Here is a 15,000-nt window from a genome sequence, read left to right as displayed (position 1 = left end):
ATAGCAGTAAGTTCTTGCGATAAATAATTTCTTCAGCAAAACATGCTGTACAACATACTGTTCATTTTCTTTTAGATTTTATGATGTACAAAAGAAATTTGAATATGAAAAATGATGGTTGTATCGTAACGAATGTGACGATTTTCCTATAGTTGGTAAGGAGAGGGTTAAAAAATGCGAGCTTTTGTAAAGAGCAATATCCACTAAACATGCGCATATGAGCTTTTGTATAGAGCAATACCTACTAAACGTGCGCAAAACGCTTCACAAAATGTTCCTGACCAAGAGCAACACGTAACATGTAGAATGCAACATGATGCTTGTTAGGCGATATTTCATTTTGTTTTTGTTTTTTTTTTCCGACAGAGACACGACTGTTAACCGTCAGGAACTCATTTTACACCCGGTTAGAGAATATAAGTAAAGAGCCTTTTCCCAAGAAATCAACTATGCGCCGAGAGACGCTCGAACCCAGTACCTTCCGATCCGAAAGCGAGTATCATACCACAAGACCACATAGTCGCACAGAGCCATCAGGCAATGAAACAGTTATCCCGGTTTCTATATATCGTGAAATGGACAATGAAAATTGTCTGATACCATCTTGATAGGACGCTAGTGCCTAATTACCTCGACTGCACCCTCGATCGATCTCAGTATGTTGGAAAATAGATATAAGGGGATAGAAGACACAAAATCTACCTCCCTGCCCACTATGGGAGGTCAGGATCCCCACCCAGCCACATAGACTTGAGCTTTTATAAAGCACATATCAGAAGCGGCATAAGCTGGTTAGTGGTATTACATTCTTGTCTTTTCGACGAGACAGTCTGGTTACGAGGGACTCCTCGGCATAATGAGTCGTTAGAGAATAGATTAGGACACTTCTCTCCACAGAACTCACTAGGTGAAAGATGTAACTAGGCCTTTATAAAGCGATTGTTATAGTCCAAAAATGTATACGCCTACAGCGCCATCACGTTACGATGAAAACTGTTCCCTGTTGCAGGACCTTTGATAGAAAGTAATTTTGACCATCTTGGATAGTAACGCTATATAACACTCACTCTCTCATGATACGTGCTGAATCAGATCTATGTCATAGGAGTACTCCTGCCCCTGCATGGGATGAGATCAGGACCCCACCAGACCAAGATAGATTGAGTGAATAAAGACCACAATTACCACTAGGAAAAGTCTATGTTATGACACTTTTCATTGGAGGTTCGGGTCAAGATGTCGCGCATAGTTTGGTCCTTGGAAGATCTTTATACTTCTTAGTATCATGTATAATATAACCTAACACTGCTTGTACCTAAAAATTGAAGTATCGACTAAAATGCCCGCTAGTGTAAATTGTGTGCAGACCTTGATAGTACTATAGCATTTAGCGAATACTATATAAAAGTCAATTCTTAATCGGCTTCGAACATCAAGTGATTCAGGCCTGCATATGTGGGAATGAGTATCGGCAGCCAAGATGAATATGCAATGCCACATAAATGAGAAAAATTATCTTTATATATATTATTACGGGGACAAAAATATCGATGATGGGTATTGTGTCTTTTTAAAATAAGTGAAATAAATAGAAGTATGATTATGAAATGGGTAAATGTCAATGAAGTAGACATGTTTAATAAAAGTAACTATCGCGTTGAATATGATGGTGATAATGATGATGTGTGATGATGATGATGATGATGATGATGATGAGTGTAATTGATATACTGGTGATGATGATGATGATGATGATGATGATGATGATGATGATGATGATGATGATGATGATGATATGATAATTATATACTGGTATGATGATGAAGATGGTGATGATGATGATGATGATTGATATGATGATGATATATGATATGATATATGATGATGATGATGATGTGATAGTGATAATGATATTATGTGATGATGATGATGATGATGTATGATGATGATGATGATGTATATTATTATGTGATATGATGATATGATTATGATGATGATTATAATGATGATATGATTGTTATTATTATTATTATATTATGATTATATATTATGATTATTATTATCATTATTATTATTATTATTATTATTATTATTATTATATTATTATTATTATTATATATTATTATATTATTATTAAATTATTATAATCATTATTATATTATTATTATTATTATTATTATTATTACTTATTATTATTATGATTAGTAATTATTATTATATTATTATCATTATTATTATAATGGTAGCGATGGAGGTAGTGGTGGTGGTGGTAGTAATTGTCATGATGTCGACATTTCATTAACTTATAATTCTCTCGTCAACGCATGAATTGTCGGTTTTATCATAGAATTACATTAATTTAGTCTTTTTATAGATAATGCGATATGTAAAGTTTTGTTGCTTTAAATACAGAATTTCGGTTTCTATAATATTACGCATTGACAATATGAAATCAGCATTCTCTGTTTTCTATCTCTAGTTAGGCAGTCAAAGAGCTTGACCTCCTGCCTACTCCCATATCGATAAAGTATAGCTATATCGATTAAATAACGACTTCCATCGACACGGTAATTAAGGTGACCAACGAGGCAAATCTGTCCATAACTATTACTATTGACAATCGATTTATTATCGATTTTTATTAACATGAAACTTTTTTACTATAATTGTTCCTTTATTTCCTTTATTTATATATAATATTAATATATATATATAATTATTATTATTATTATTATTATTATTAATATTATTATAATAACTAAATTAAAACTATGATTTGCTGTCATTTATATTATCTTCATACAATCGCTTCGTTTTGGCTGTCCCGCCATTTCAAATAAATGTTTATTTTTAACCCCATGGTGCCTAGCATTTTATACACCCGTATAATTTACTGATGACGTCAATGATGAATAATTAATGATGTCATCTAATAATAAAACATACTATACAGCTAATTGGAAAATGGATTTTAATAATTACTGTTTTTGAGGTTGGCACTAATTTTGTGGGGCTATGTCATGGTCTTGTGGTATGGCAATCGATTTCGGGTCGGAAGGTTCTGGGTTCGATCCTCGCTCGACGTATAGTTAGTTGAGTTCGTGGAAAATGCTTTTTACTCACCTTTTATTCTCTTGTCGTACTCATATGTAAAATGACCGTGAACAGCGTCGTATCTGTCGGAAAAAAAAATATGATATCGCCTAACAGGCGTCATGTCTCGTCCTATATGTTACGCGTTGGTCCTTGTCAGGGACCCTTTGTAAATCGTTTTGAGCACGTTTAGTGGATATTGCACAATATAAAAGAGCTGAAGTTCAAGCACATTACATCATTAGAGTTTTATAACTCCGAATCTTCAATATTTAACTATGCAATGCTAATGGGTTTTTCATATTTTTTTTTCTCTTGTTTTAATTTTGGTTTTCCTTTCCTTATATTTCATTTTTGTAAACATATGGATTCAGGAAAAGGTCGATTTTACATTAATGAAGCCAGCACAAAAACATCAGATAATATAACACAAGTAATATGTATCAAATGTTAGAGGAAATATAATCTTTTCTAGCTCTCACTAAAAAAGTCATGCTCTACTTATGAGACAGTTTATTTGCAGTGACAAATAAATAATGCAACTGCCCTTAATTACATGCTTAAAAAAACCAAAAAAGCTTATACTCAAACCTTGATCCTTTTGGTAATGCCTCTAAAAATTCGCCCTAAATAATATTTCATTCACTTTTCTATTTCTTTTACAGATTTGCATCGCTTTTGGAACAAAATAACATTGAATTCTCCGAGCTGACTTAACTAAATTTGTAGATACAATAGACACTTGTATAATACATTTGATACCGATAATTGATATGGACAAGCTTGTGATGCTAAATCCATTTTACAAATATATCAAAAGGTTGAGATTTAATCAATAAAAATTGTGAACTGAACCAACACAGGTAAACCGTTGTCTTTTTCAATCTTCGCAGCTTACAGTTTTATAGGATTATGTGATTTAGCAAAATGTCTACGACGGAGAATCCAGTACTTAACAACACACACCCTGGTGTAAAACAACGCCCGGGTAGCTTCTCTGGTACAGAGAACAACACACCGGAAAGCACCACTCTTCAACTGAAACGGCCTTTTAGTGTCGCTCCTCCTAGCAAAAAACGACAAAATGTTAATTTTTCATCAAGAGAACCTTTTATACAAGAAGAAAACCGCGATGGTATTGACGGAGTCGATAGTACAGGGGGAGGAGGCGGAGGAGGAGGAGGAGGAGGCTATAGCTCTAGAAATTCGTCTTCCCTGGGTAGAAATGGAGAAGGTTCTCACAGCCCAGTTAGAAAATCAAGTCTCAAAAATGGTGGTTCTTTCGGTGGATATTTCAACTCATCAGAAAAGCCCACAAACGGCAAAGCTGACAGTCGCCGAAGCAGCGTCACATTCAACAGTAGACAAAGCACGATCCAATATTTTGATTCCAATCCAAGTACCAGATCCAATACCAACGCGAACTTTGACCCCAGGAGAAACAGTATACCACCCGGTCTTCATGATAATATTGAGGGATTTTTCACGGATAGGACGTCAAGGTCAAATGCGTCCTCGGCTGTCGGATATAGCAAGACAGGAAAGGACAGCAGTATGAGTCACCGAGCGTGAGTACTAACTGTAGATATACATATTATTCATTTGTTTTCGTCTTGTGCCCTGAATGAGTGTGTTTCTTCTGAGCACCACTCACTATTCTGTCGTACTCTGTATAAAAACAACAACACGTAAATGAAATTTTGGCCAGAAAACTCGTCCTTCAAATAATTGGTTTTGGATTGGGTCATTTTAATCGATCAATATTTGAAAGAAAAGTTGTTTTGTGACTCAAAACTTAAATGTGTGATTTTTCGTAGTAAAGCAATATTCTTTTACCATTGCCGTCATAACTAATTGAACTGAATTGAGCTATATCTATATGTCTTTAGATGAAAAAAAAAGAGAAAAAAATCAACAAAATAAAAACAGAAAATAGGAAAGAAAAATGAGAAAAAGAAGAAAAAAGACAAGCCAAAAGAAAATTATATATAATTTGCACGTTCAGTATTATAGGGAATGAGATTAGCGGAAAGTAGCGTCCTTGATTGGACGTCACCGCGAGAAGTTATTTGTAAACAAATCAACTACAAGCCAAGCCTCAAATACAAAATTTATTATTCAATTTCAGTACAAAATGGATATCATATCAACATATGCATTTTGTACAGAAATATGAATAATATATTTTGTATTGGAGCGATTGGTTTGTAGTTGGTTTTAACAATAACTTCTCTACGTGACGTCAATCAGGACGCTACTCTTCCGCTAATCTCATTCCCTATAGACTACGTACGAGTCGTCAGAACATTAATGAATATGTGATCATTACCAGATGGAATATAGACTAATATAAAAATCAACTTTAAAATTGCAAGGATAAACATATTTTGTTCACTAAATCTAAACAGGTATACTATTACATTCAGCAAATTTTCTTTATCTATATCTAACAACTTTGGCAGAGTTTGAATTGTTCTTCTTGTCTATCTCTGAACCCCTATGTATAATATAGCATTACGTTTGTTATTTTGTTTACCTTGAACTGGTCCGTTGTGATCGTTAATGTTGTTGTTGTCGCATCGTTCACCATAATTTGCATTTTCATCATTATCATCTATTCATCCATATCATCGTCACTCATTTATGCCTGTTGTCGTCGTCGTCGTCATCATTATCACCATCGTCGTCATAATCATTATCAACATCATCATTATCATCATCATCATCATCATCATCATCATCATCGTCGTCGTCGTCGTCGTCATCACCATCATCATCATCGTCGCCATCATCATCATCATCATCATTATCATCATCATTATCATCATCATCATCATCATCATCGTCTTCGTAGGCGTCGTCGTCGTCGTCATCACCAGCACCACACCACCACCATAATCCTTATTCTAGTACAATAAAACGCCAGTTACCTCACAATTCCCTATATCAATATCATGATAAAATAAATAGAATTGACAGCAAATTAATGACAGCCGTTTTTGTCATCATTAAGCCACTCGTCAAAATGCATACCCGATTATTTTTTTCTCTAATTATCACCTCTTTATTCCGTAAGTTTAAAAGTGTCCCATAGCAACGCACACAAACATATTTAAAATGCATTTTAAGCTGTGAAAATTTGCTAAGGTTTCACAGAAATTGATTAATTTAGTTTGGGCCGATCAAGTTTTAGATTATTGTTTGTTGAAAGATATGACGTGAGAGGAGAGGTGCTAGAGAAGACAGTAAGACAAGTACATATTCAAATATCCCTCCGTAAATTAAATCAGATAGTTTGAAACAGCATGACATGTCAAAGTTTTAAAAAAAACATGATTATCATAATACTTTTTGTAAAAATGTTTTAAATGTTTCTAGTGGTATGACTCTCGCTTTCTGATCGGAAGGTCCTGGGTTCGAGCTTCGCGCCCAGCGCATAGTTGAGTCCTTGGAAAAGGCTCTTTACTCACATTTTCTCACCGTACTCAGGTGTGAAATGAGTACCTGGCCGTTAACAGCGTTGTCTGTCCGAAAAATTGTAATATCGCCTAACAGGTGTCATGTTAGGCGATATTACAATGTTAAATGTTGCTGTTGACCAGGGACCCATTTTAAAGAGCTTTGAGCACAATTAGTGGATATTGCGTTATATAAAGCTCAATTTTTTAAAAAAATTATAATTTCTGAACAACGATAAATCTTAATTGAAATCATTGCATTACTTGTTCAGTTTTTATATAAACAATTTCACGATAAGGGAGGAAAAACGCAATTGTCGATTCCAGTGGTTAATTGATGGGCGTTAAAAACATTGCCTCTATTATTTACTCATCTGTGGGCAATTCCATTCACATCAATGATTGCGAAAGCTTTAAATCTATGTTGCCGTATCTCTATGAAAATTACTCAGTGGCGAAGAACACAATAAAGTAAAAACCTTGTTTACTCCATGGCCCTCCCTCAGGGTGTTCCATCGACTTGATGTGTATACAGCAATATCGATTGTTATCTCAATTTTTCTCTTCAATAGATTATTCGGAACGATTTAGTCGTGCGATCAATAAGTTAATCGATTAATTGCAGTAGAAAAAACAGCATTAATTGCTTGGAAATCGTTACTATTTTCTATGGTGTTCTCATAAAACAATCAGGTATTTTGTTTGCAGTCGTCGCTCACCAAACATCATCAGAAAAACACGCTTTAATCATTCTCGCAATTGCTATACTTTAGATTTAGAGTGTTTCGAAATACTGGTTGGAAATTTCATAGAAAAAAACAATGTTTAAACTACGTAAGCTACATTCAGAGAGAAGGTAAGAGGATGTATTGAACTAAATATTACTAACTTTTATATTTATTCTCATTATGATTCTGAAAATTATACATTGTAATCCTGTCTGTTGAATTTTGTCGAAAGGAAAGTTGAGTCTTGCACTATGATAATATGATTTTTAATAACAAGTAAACTGATGTCTCAAAGAATGTATACACATTACAAATGATTGTAAACATGGCATTTGATAAAATCTTATAGGTGTAAAAGAATTTCAACTATAATTTTAATGTTGTTTCACTGCATTTTAGCTACAATAGGAGATACACATTGTTAAATTCCACGTTTACAATCACGTTTAATGTGTATACATTTTTGACAGATCCTGTGTAATATATGCATATATATATATATATATATATATATATATATGTGTGTGTGTGTGTGTGTGCGTGTGTGTATAAACTGAGACTTCCCAAAACCTGAATCGGACAATGAAATCTTGTGAGTATATACCTATTTACATAATATGTTGGCAAGTTAGTGCTATACATTGATTTGATCCAATGAATCACTTTAAACAGTGACGTAATTTGTCTTATTTATTACATTTGTTACATTTGACAGAAACTAACATTTAATAGTATATGAAATGTGACACCACCGCGTTTTATCGTTTTATCCGTGTCATTCATAGTCAATCAAAATGAATACGGGCGTCCTAAAGATGTTAACTCACTCAATCCTAGAAATTTTTGCTACTTTTCAAAATTGGAAAAAAAATGTATTAAACAATGAGCATGTGCATAGATAGTTTTATTCAACTATCATTAACATGTAAAAACTAAAACCAATAGCTTTTGATACTACGTCTATAATTTGTATCAGAAAAATGTAATAAATAGGCATGGGGTAAAAAGAGACCCGGGGTATACTAAGGATATAATCGGTATTAGGGTTGTGTGAGTTAACAATCGATGTCGAATTATGTATAAATCACATGTTTGCATATACCCGAGCCTTAGTTATTTCAATTCTTAACCGAGTAGTAATTATATAAAACCAGGCTAAATACAAAAATTATTGTTTTAGTTCGCACACTCGTCAAATACTAATTATCAAAGAGTCTTGAATCTTTCAGAAATCATTCTCTTGGCAACTTTACATCCCAATGAATTGATCCGGATAACTTATTTTACTTCAATGTGGCAATGTCATTAGATCTATATGATTTCTAAAAACATTGACTGTAAGTTGAGAACTAGTAAAAACAATTTCTCTCATTTTTTTTCCTCAAGGAGAATAGAAAAAAAGTATTTTTCATTGTGACAGAGGATCTTGCTTGAATTCAGATGTGGCCATGTTTTTTTTCCCAATCCTCTTTCTGATAATAGTATATTATATATACGTTGTTACAAACTATGTGAATTTTTTAATTTTTTGATTTTGAAAGTGTATTGTTGCCATATGCCATTTAAAATCGAATCAATAAAACACAATCATCAACTTCTTCGTGCTTCGAATACAATGACACTTCTTGATCTGGAGGGTTTGTGTGAATTAGAGAAATATATTCTCACAAAGTAAAATTCGAATAGAGTCTCATAAAACCAAAAAGTGTTGTCCCGAAAACACATTATAACTTTATAAAGATTACGACAAAGCTGTCTTTATTATGAACATGAGCTAGATGATCTGTATTTCGACACAGTTCTAGTCTTTTTAAAAAACACAAGTCTTGCTGAAAGATGGCAATTCTTCAACTCTTGCTTATATCGAAATAAGTACGAGTTACGACCTATTGAACGAGCTTGCGAGTACGCGTTGGGAGCAAAGTTTAAATTCCAAAACACAAGCGTGTAAGAGATCTTTTATTATATTCCTCAATCCATTGTGTACATATACATATATTATTATGCAGGTCTGACATCCGAACCCATTTATGGGCCTAGTTTAACATTGTTGTAATGGACAATATTTTGCGTCATTTTTTTAGATTTCCATTACAACAAGGAATTGGGTTATCAGACCTGCACATAAGTCCACGTCGCCTCAAGCGATTCTGATTTCGTCATCTTTGAATAAAAGATATCTATGTTCTTAAACGATTAAGTGATATCTACTTCATTTTTTTTTAAATCTAATTTTAGTGAAATGTAACGCTTGATAGTTTGACGTCACAAAGTGTAATTTAAACTTTATATCATTACGCATTACTATATTTATGGAGAGAAATTACTTACTTAATCCTCTTCGGGCCTTGAGGCACATAGAGCATCCACCAGACATTTTTTGCGATCGGCTGCTTTTGCGGTGGCTGTATTCCAGGACAGGCCTGCTTCCTTTAATTCTTTCTCCAGGGTCCATCGCCAGGTTTCTTTGGGTCTTCCCCGCTTTCTATTCCCATCTGCTGTCCAGTACAAGGATGTCTTGGGAAGTGACCCATTTCTCATTCTGGCCACATGACCGAGCCAACGCCATCTTCTTCTTTTTATTTTTAAAAATTATTTGGCTTTCAATGCTTATGGAGAGAAATGGGTTGGACTTATGTTTTCATTTCATATATTTACATAGTGTTGCTTGTAGTCGTATTTGAGCACCGAGGTACTTATCATGATGTCATCTAAAATACTAGCTTTTTAGATACGTAGAAATCATTTCGATTTTGTTCACTGATTTTTTGCAATACTTGCACAGCCACAGCTTCACACTTATTCACAGTAATTATGGTATTATCCACTTGATTGACACAATTAATTTGTAAAACTCAATCAAATATAGATCTAGATATATATTGAGCTACTGTTTGTGAGATTCGATATGATTGAACTAATATATAAGAGAGAGAGAGAGAGAGAGAGAGAGAGAGAGAGAGAGAGATTACGGGACGTAAACACAGCAGTTGCATTGCTTTGAAATAATACTTAGCTTACGTCCCTTGTTGTTATGATATAAATCAATTCTTATATTATATTATTATATTATTTATTATTATTATTATTATTATTATTTATTTATTATTATTATTATTATTATTATTATTATTATTATTATTATTATTATTATTATTATTATTATTATTATTATTATTATTATTATTATTATTATTATTATTATTATTATTATTATTATTATTATTATTATTATTATTTATTATTATTATTATTATTATTATTATTATTATTATTATTATTATTATTATTATTTATTATTATTATTATTATTATTATATATTATTATTATTATTATTATATTATTATATTATTTTTAATATTAATAATAATAATAATAATATAATAATAAATAATAATAATAATAATAATAACAATAATAATAATAATAATAATAATAATAATAATAATAATAATACTATGTGTGCGTGTGTGTGTGTGTGTGTGTTTTGTGTTTAGCTTTGTTTGTTTTTCTATGTATGTGTTTGTATGCGTCTTTGTGTGTGTGTGTCTGTGTGTGTGTGTGTGTGTGTGTATCTGTTTATGCTTGAAAATCTATGCAGATAAGGTTGTTTGCGTATTTATCTCTACTTGTGTGTTGGGGGGGGGGGGTGATGTATTCAGTTGTTGGACAGCTAGAGATTTAAACAAGTCTGTTTAAACATTAGAGATATTGGTGATGGCAACAATTCATAAATAATTAATTTTATATAAAGCTTAATGCAAACAATTAAACAATGTAATTCTATTTATTCTCGTTTAAATCACATATTCACAAATGTAACAAATTAAAGTCTTTTTTTATGAAGACATTCATTTTTCATTTAGGCATTAAATAAAGATAGAATGTGTAACTTTACTTAGATCTGAGTGATTATATTTAGAGAATTGAACTTGTTTAAAAAAAAGGATAATACCAAATAGAACTCATTTGGGTCGCTGTATTCAAAGCCATTATGAGTTTGATGTCATCTGTTTTTGGGGGTTTTTTTAATTGAACATTTATATATCGCTGTATTCAAAGTCATTATAATTTTGATGTCATCTGTTTTTTATTTTTTTTTAAATTGAACATTTATATAGAAAATTCCCATGGATTCTTCCTATTGATAGGGTTCCACAATTTTTCATTTATTCTCCTTGCATATCGTGTAGAACCACATTTAACATATTGCATTATACAAGTCGTATATCGGAAGACCTGTATTTTGTAGTAACAGTTTACAACATAGGTCGAGAAAAACCAGATCAGTTTAAAGCTTAAAAGTGCGGCTATGTGGTCTTGTGGTAAAACATTCGCTTTCGGATCGGAAAGTCCTGGGTTCGAGCATCGCTAGGCGCATAGTTGAGTTCTTGGAGACCCTTTACTCACATTCTCTCACCGTATTCATGTGTAAAATGAGTACTTGGTTCTTAACAGCGTTGTCTCTGTTCCGAAAAAAATGTGATATCGTCTAACAGGCATCATGTCCCGTCCTCCATGTTAAGTGTTGCTATTGGCCAAGAGACCCCAATGTAAAGCGCTTTGAGCACGTTTAGTGGCTATTGCTCTATATAAAATCTCAATTTTTAATGTTTCAAAATATAAAATGTATATATTCACAAGTTAAAAAAAAAGTATAGGATTTTTATTCCTCTATATGAAACTCGTTGGCTGAACAAAATATATTGTACCTACATCTTGAATTGTTTAGTATTTTTGTGGGGATGGGGGGGGGGGGGGGAATCGACCATTTCTGATTTTTCTCTCCATTTATTCTACGTGTGTACCTATGTGTCTGTTATATTTTCTTGAATTGTTTTGCTACCAAGTCACATACTATAGATAGTACGCAGATGACGTCACTCAGGCCTTTGTTATTCTTTTTGCCATCCGCGTTTGTGAGTTGTTCTCACTAAACTGTATTAACCAGACTATAAAAGTTCATGGTTACACAGAGTTTGTGTGTTGGTCCGTTATACTTCCGGATGGCAATGTTGTGAACTCCTATCTATAGATTGAATGCGCTTGGCCAAGGAGTTCACAACATTGCCATCCGGAAGTATAACGGACCAACACACAAACTCTGTGTAACCATGAACTTTTATAGTCTTGTTAATACAGTTTAGTGAGAACAACTCACAAACGCGGATGGCAAAAACAATAACAAAGGCCTGAGTGACGTCATCTGCATACTATCTATACTTTGACCATGACAAATTACGCTTCAAACATATACAAAGGATGAAATTTGTTGTTGGAGTTGAAAAAATGTAACCCTTCGCCTCAAAACGGTATTAAGTCGGGATGGTTTAAGATGTTGAAATTTGAATTTATAGCCAGAAATATCAGACTTGTATTGAGTTTGTATATTTTATTGAGGAGAATGGATATCATATTTTAGGGTGCTACTGTCAACAATTTATATTTTTGACCAGTTTAACATTAAATTCGGCTTTTAAGCATGTGGTTCGTTCCGACATGATACTGTTTTGAGACGATGGGTCACAAATATTCCATTCAGCAGTGGCGGAACTAGGACACGACGCGTTTAATTCAGTATAGATAGTTCGATGATGACGTCACTCAGGTCTTTGTTATTGTTTTTTGCCATCCTCGTTTATGAGTAACACTCACTGAACTGTATTAAGCCGACTATAAACGTTCATGGATACACACATTTTTGTGTGTTGGTCCGTTATACTTCCGGATAGCAATGTTGTGAGCTTCTTAGCCAAGCGCATACTATCTATAGATGTCTAAGGGTTAACCCACACCGGAGACTGACTCCGACGACGCGGCACAGTCATCCTCTGTCGTCTTCCGGATAAAGACGTCGGACACAGACAAAATACTAAGAATAGAATGAAGAGAACAACCGATAGATAGTATGCAGATGACGTCACTCGGGTCTTTGTTATTGTTTTTGCCATCCGCGTTTGTGAGTTGTTCTCACTAAACTGTATTAACCAGACTATAAAAGTTCATGGTTACACAGAGTTTGTGTGTTGGTCCGTTATACTTCCGGATGGCAATGTTGTGAACTCCTTGGCCAAGCGCATTCTATCTATAGACCTACCCATACCAAACTCGAAAGAAAGAAAAACGGCAGAGGACGTCGGGTGCTTGGTATCGGTAGGTCTGGCTGTTTAGCCATGAGTGACCGTAGAAAACGAAAAGGCGACTGCAGACATCAAAGGGTAGGCTTATATCATCAAAGTATGTCTACATGATTGACATGGCCATCTAGGGAACTCAAAGAATCTGAACACGAGAGGTCGAGCGCCGCCATTTTCTTTTTTATGTTATGCAACCAGGGACGATTAGCCACTAAAAAGTGGCTGTTGTCTGGTCTGCTCCCTAGTCTGTGGGTCTATCGGCTGTTCTCTTCATTCTTAGTATTTTGTCCGTGTCCGACGTCTTTATCCGGAAGACGGCAGAGAGACGGCAGTGCCGGGTCGTCGGAGTCAGTCTCCGGTGTGGGTTAGCCCTAATACAAGAGGTAACCCGTGCGGTTAATCATGAGAATTCCTGTCATTGTCTTGGCTGAATGGACTGGGATAATTTAGCCCTGTAATTTGAGGGATTATCGATTTGTTGTTTAGACACGGGTGACTTGAAGAGTATAATTAACTTAGGACCTGGGCAGAACGAAATAAAGACAGATACGGACAACAGATATTGTTTACGTTTATGGTCCTTCGGTGTGAAAACAGATGACAGAAAGTCGTGTTAAAATCAATATGTCCAGAATTCTGAGATTATTATTATTATTATTATAATTATTATTATTATTATATTATTTTTATATTATTATTATTATTATTATTATTATTATTATTATTATTCTTATTCTTATTCTTCTTCTTCTTCTTCTTCTTCTTATTATTATTATTATTATTATTATTATTATTATTATTATTATTATTATTATTATTATTATTATTATTATTATTATATTTTTAACTCCATGAATTATATTATTGAGAAAACATTATCCTCGCTTCAACTACGAATTTCAACGGCCGACCCTATTATTGTAGCCACAATGCTCTTATTAATTCAAGACATTTGAAAGTGTAGGAATGGTCCATCTGAAAACAAGTTTCTACAATACGACGTCAAGCTTAGATATCACGTACATAGGAAATAGGAGAGCGTTTCATTTCTTACTCTTAGTCTTAAAACAGCTTTTATCCATCAAATTTTTAAAAAATGTATTTAATTCAACTGATCGAGAAAATCCGATGGCACATACATACAACAATGACCGTAGACCGCTAGACGGTTCATTGAACAATAAACAATAGTATACGGGTAAAACTACATTCCAGACATAAGGTAAATTTGAAAAGGTTGAAAGGAAAACAAGAACGAAGACAATTCGATTTCAAACACGCCAAAATGAAAATTACAATGAATAATTCAGAGTGGACTCAAAAACAATAAACATAAAAAGAAATGAAAATTATAAAAGGCACAATGCCTTCACAGGTTAAAAGAAAAGCAACATTATACTTTCAATCTAATAATTTTTCAGATTTTCTGTGCAAAGGGACCGGGTGCAGTCGGGATTTTTTCTGACCCTTCCTCTCCACTCAGCAGTAACGTCACTTCTCTCATGGTAACTTAGTAACTGGCTCTAAACTATCGGAACAATGGCGGACGCCCTTATGAAATATTTCTCCGACGAGCATAAAAG

At 33.6% G+C, this 15,000-nt stretch overlaps 1 protein-coding gene across 1 annotated transcript in view; it reads left to right on the top strand.

Annotated features, from left to right (window-relative positions):
• Positions 1-15,000, top strand: part of LOC144967149 (kinesin-like protein KIF12) — a 145,191-nt gene that overhangs the window by 9,118 nt on the left and 121,073 nt on the right. Inside the window, exon 2 of the mRNA XM_078904022.1 lies at positions 3,759-4,661. Coding sequence (XP_078760148.1) covers positions 4,021-4,661 — 641 coding nt within the window. The 5' untranslated portion in view covers positions 3,759-4,020. The remainder of the gene's footprint in view (positions 1-3,758; positions 4,662-15,000) is intronic.

The sequence above is a fragment of the Berghia stephanieae genome, chromosome 3, assembly GCF_034508935.2.
Source record: "Berghia stephanieae isolate SIO BIC M18660-M18661 chromosome 3, UCSD_Bste_1.3, whole genome shotgun sequence".
NCBI lineage: Eukaryota > Metazoa > Mollusca > Gastropoda > Nudibranchia > Aeolidiidae > Berghia > Berghia stephanieae.
This window is presented reverse-complemented; position numbering and strand designations above follow the sequence as displayed.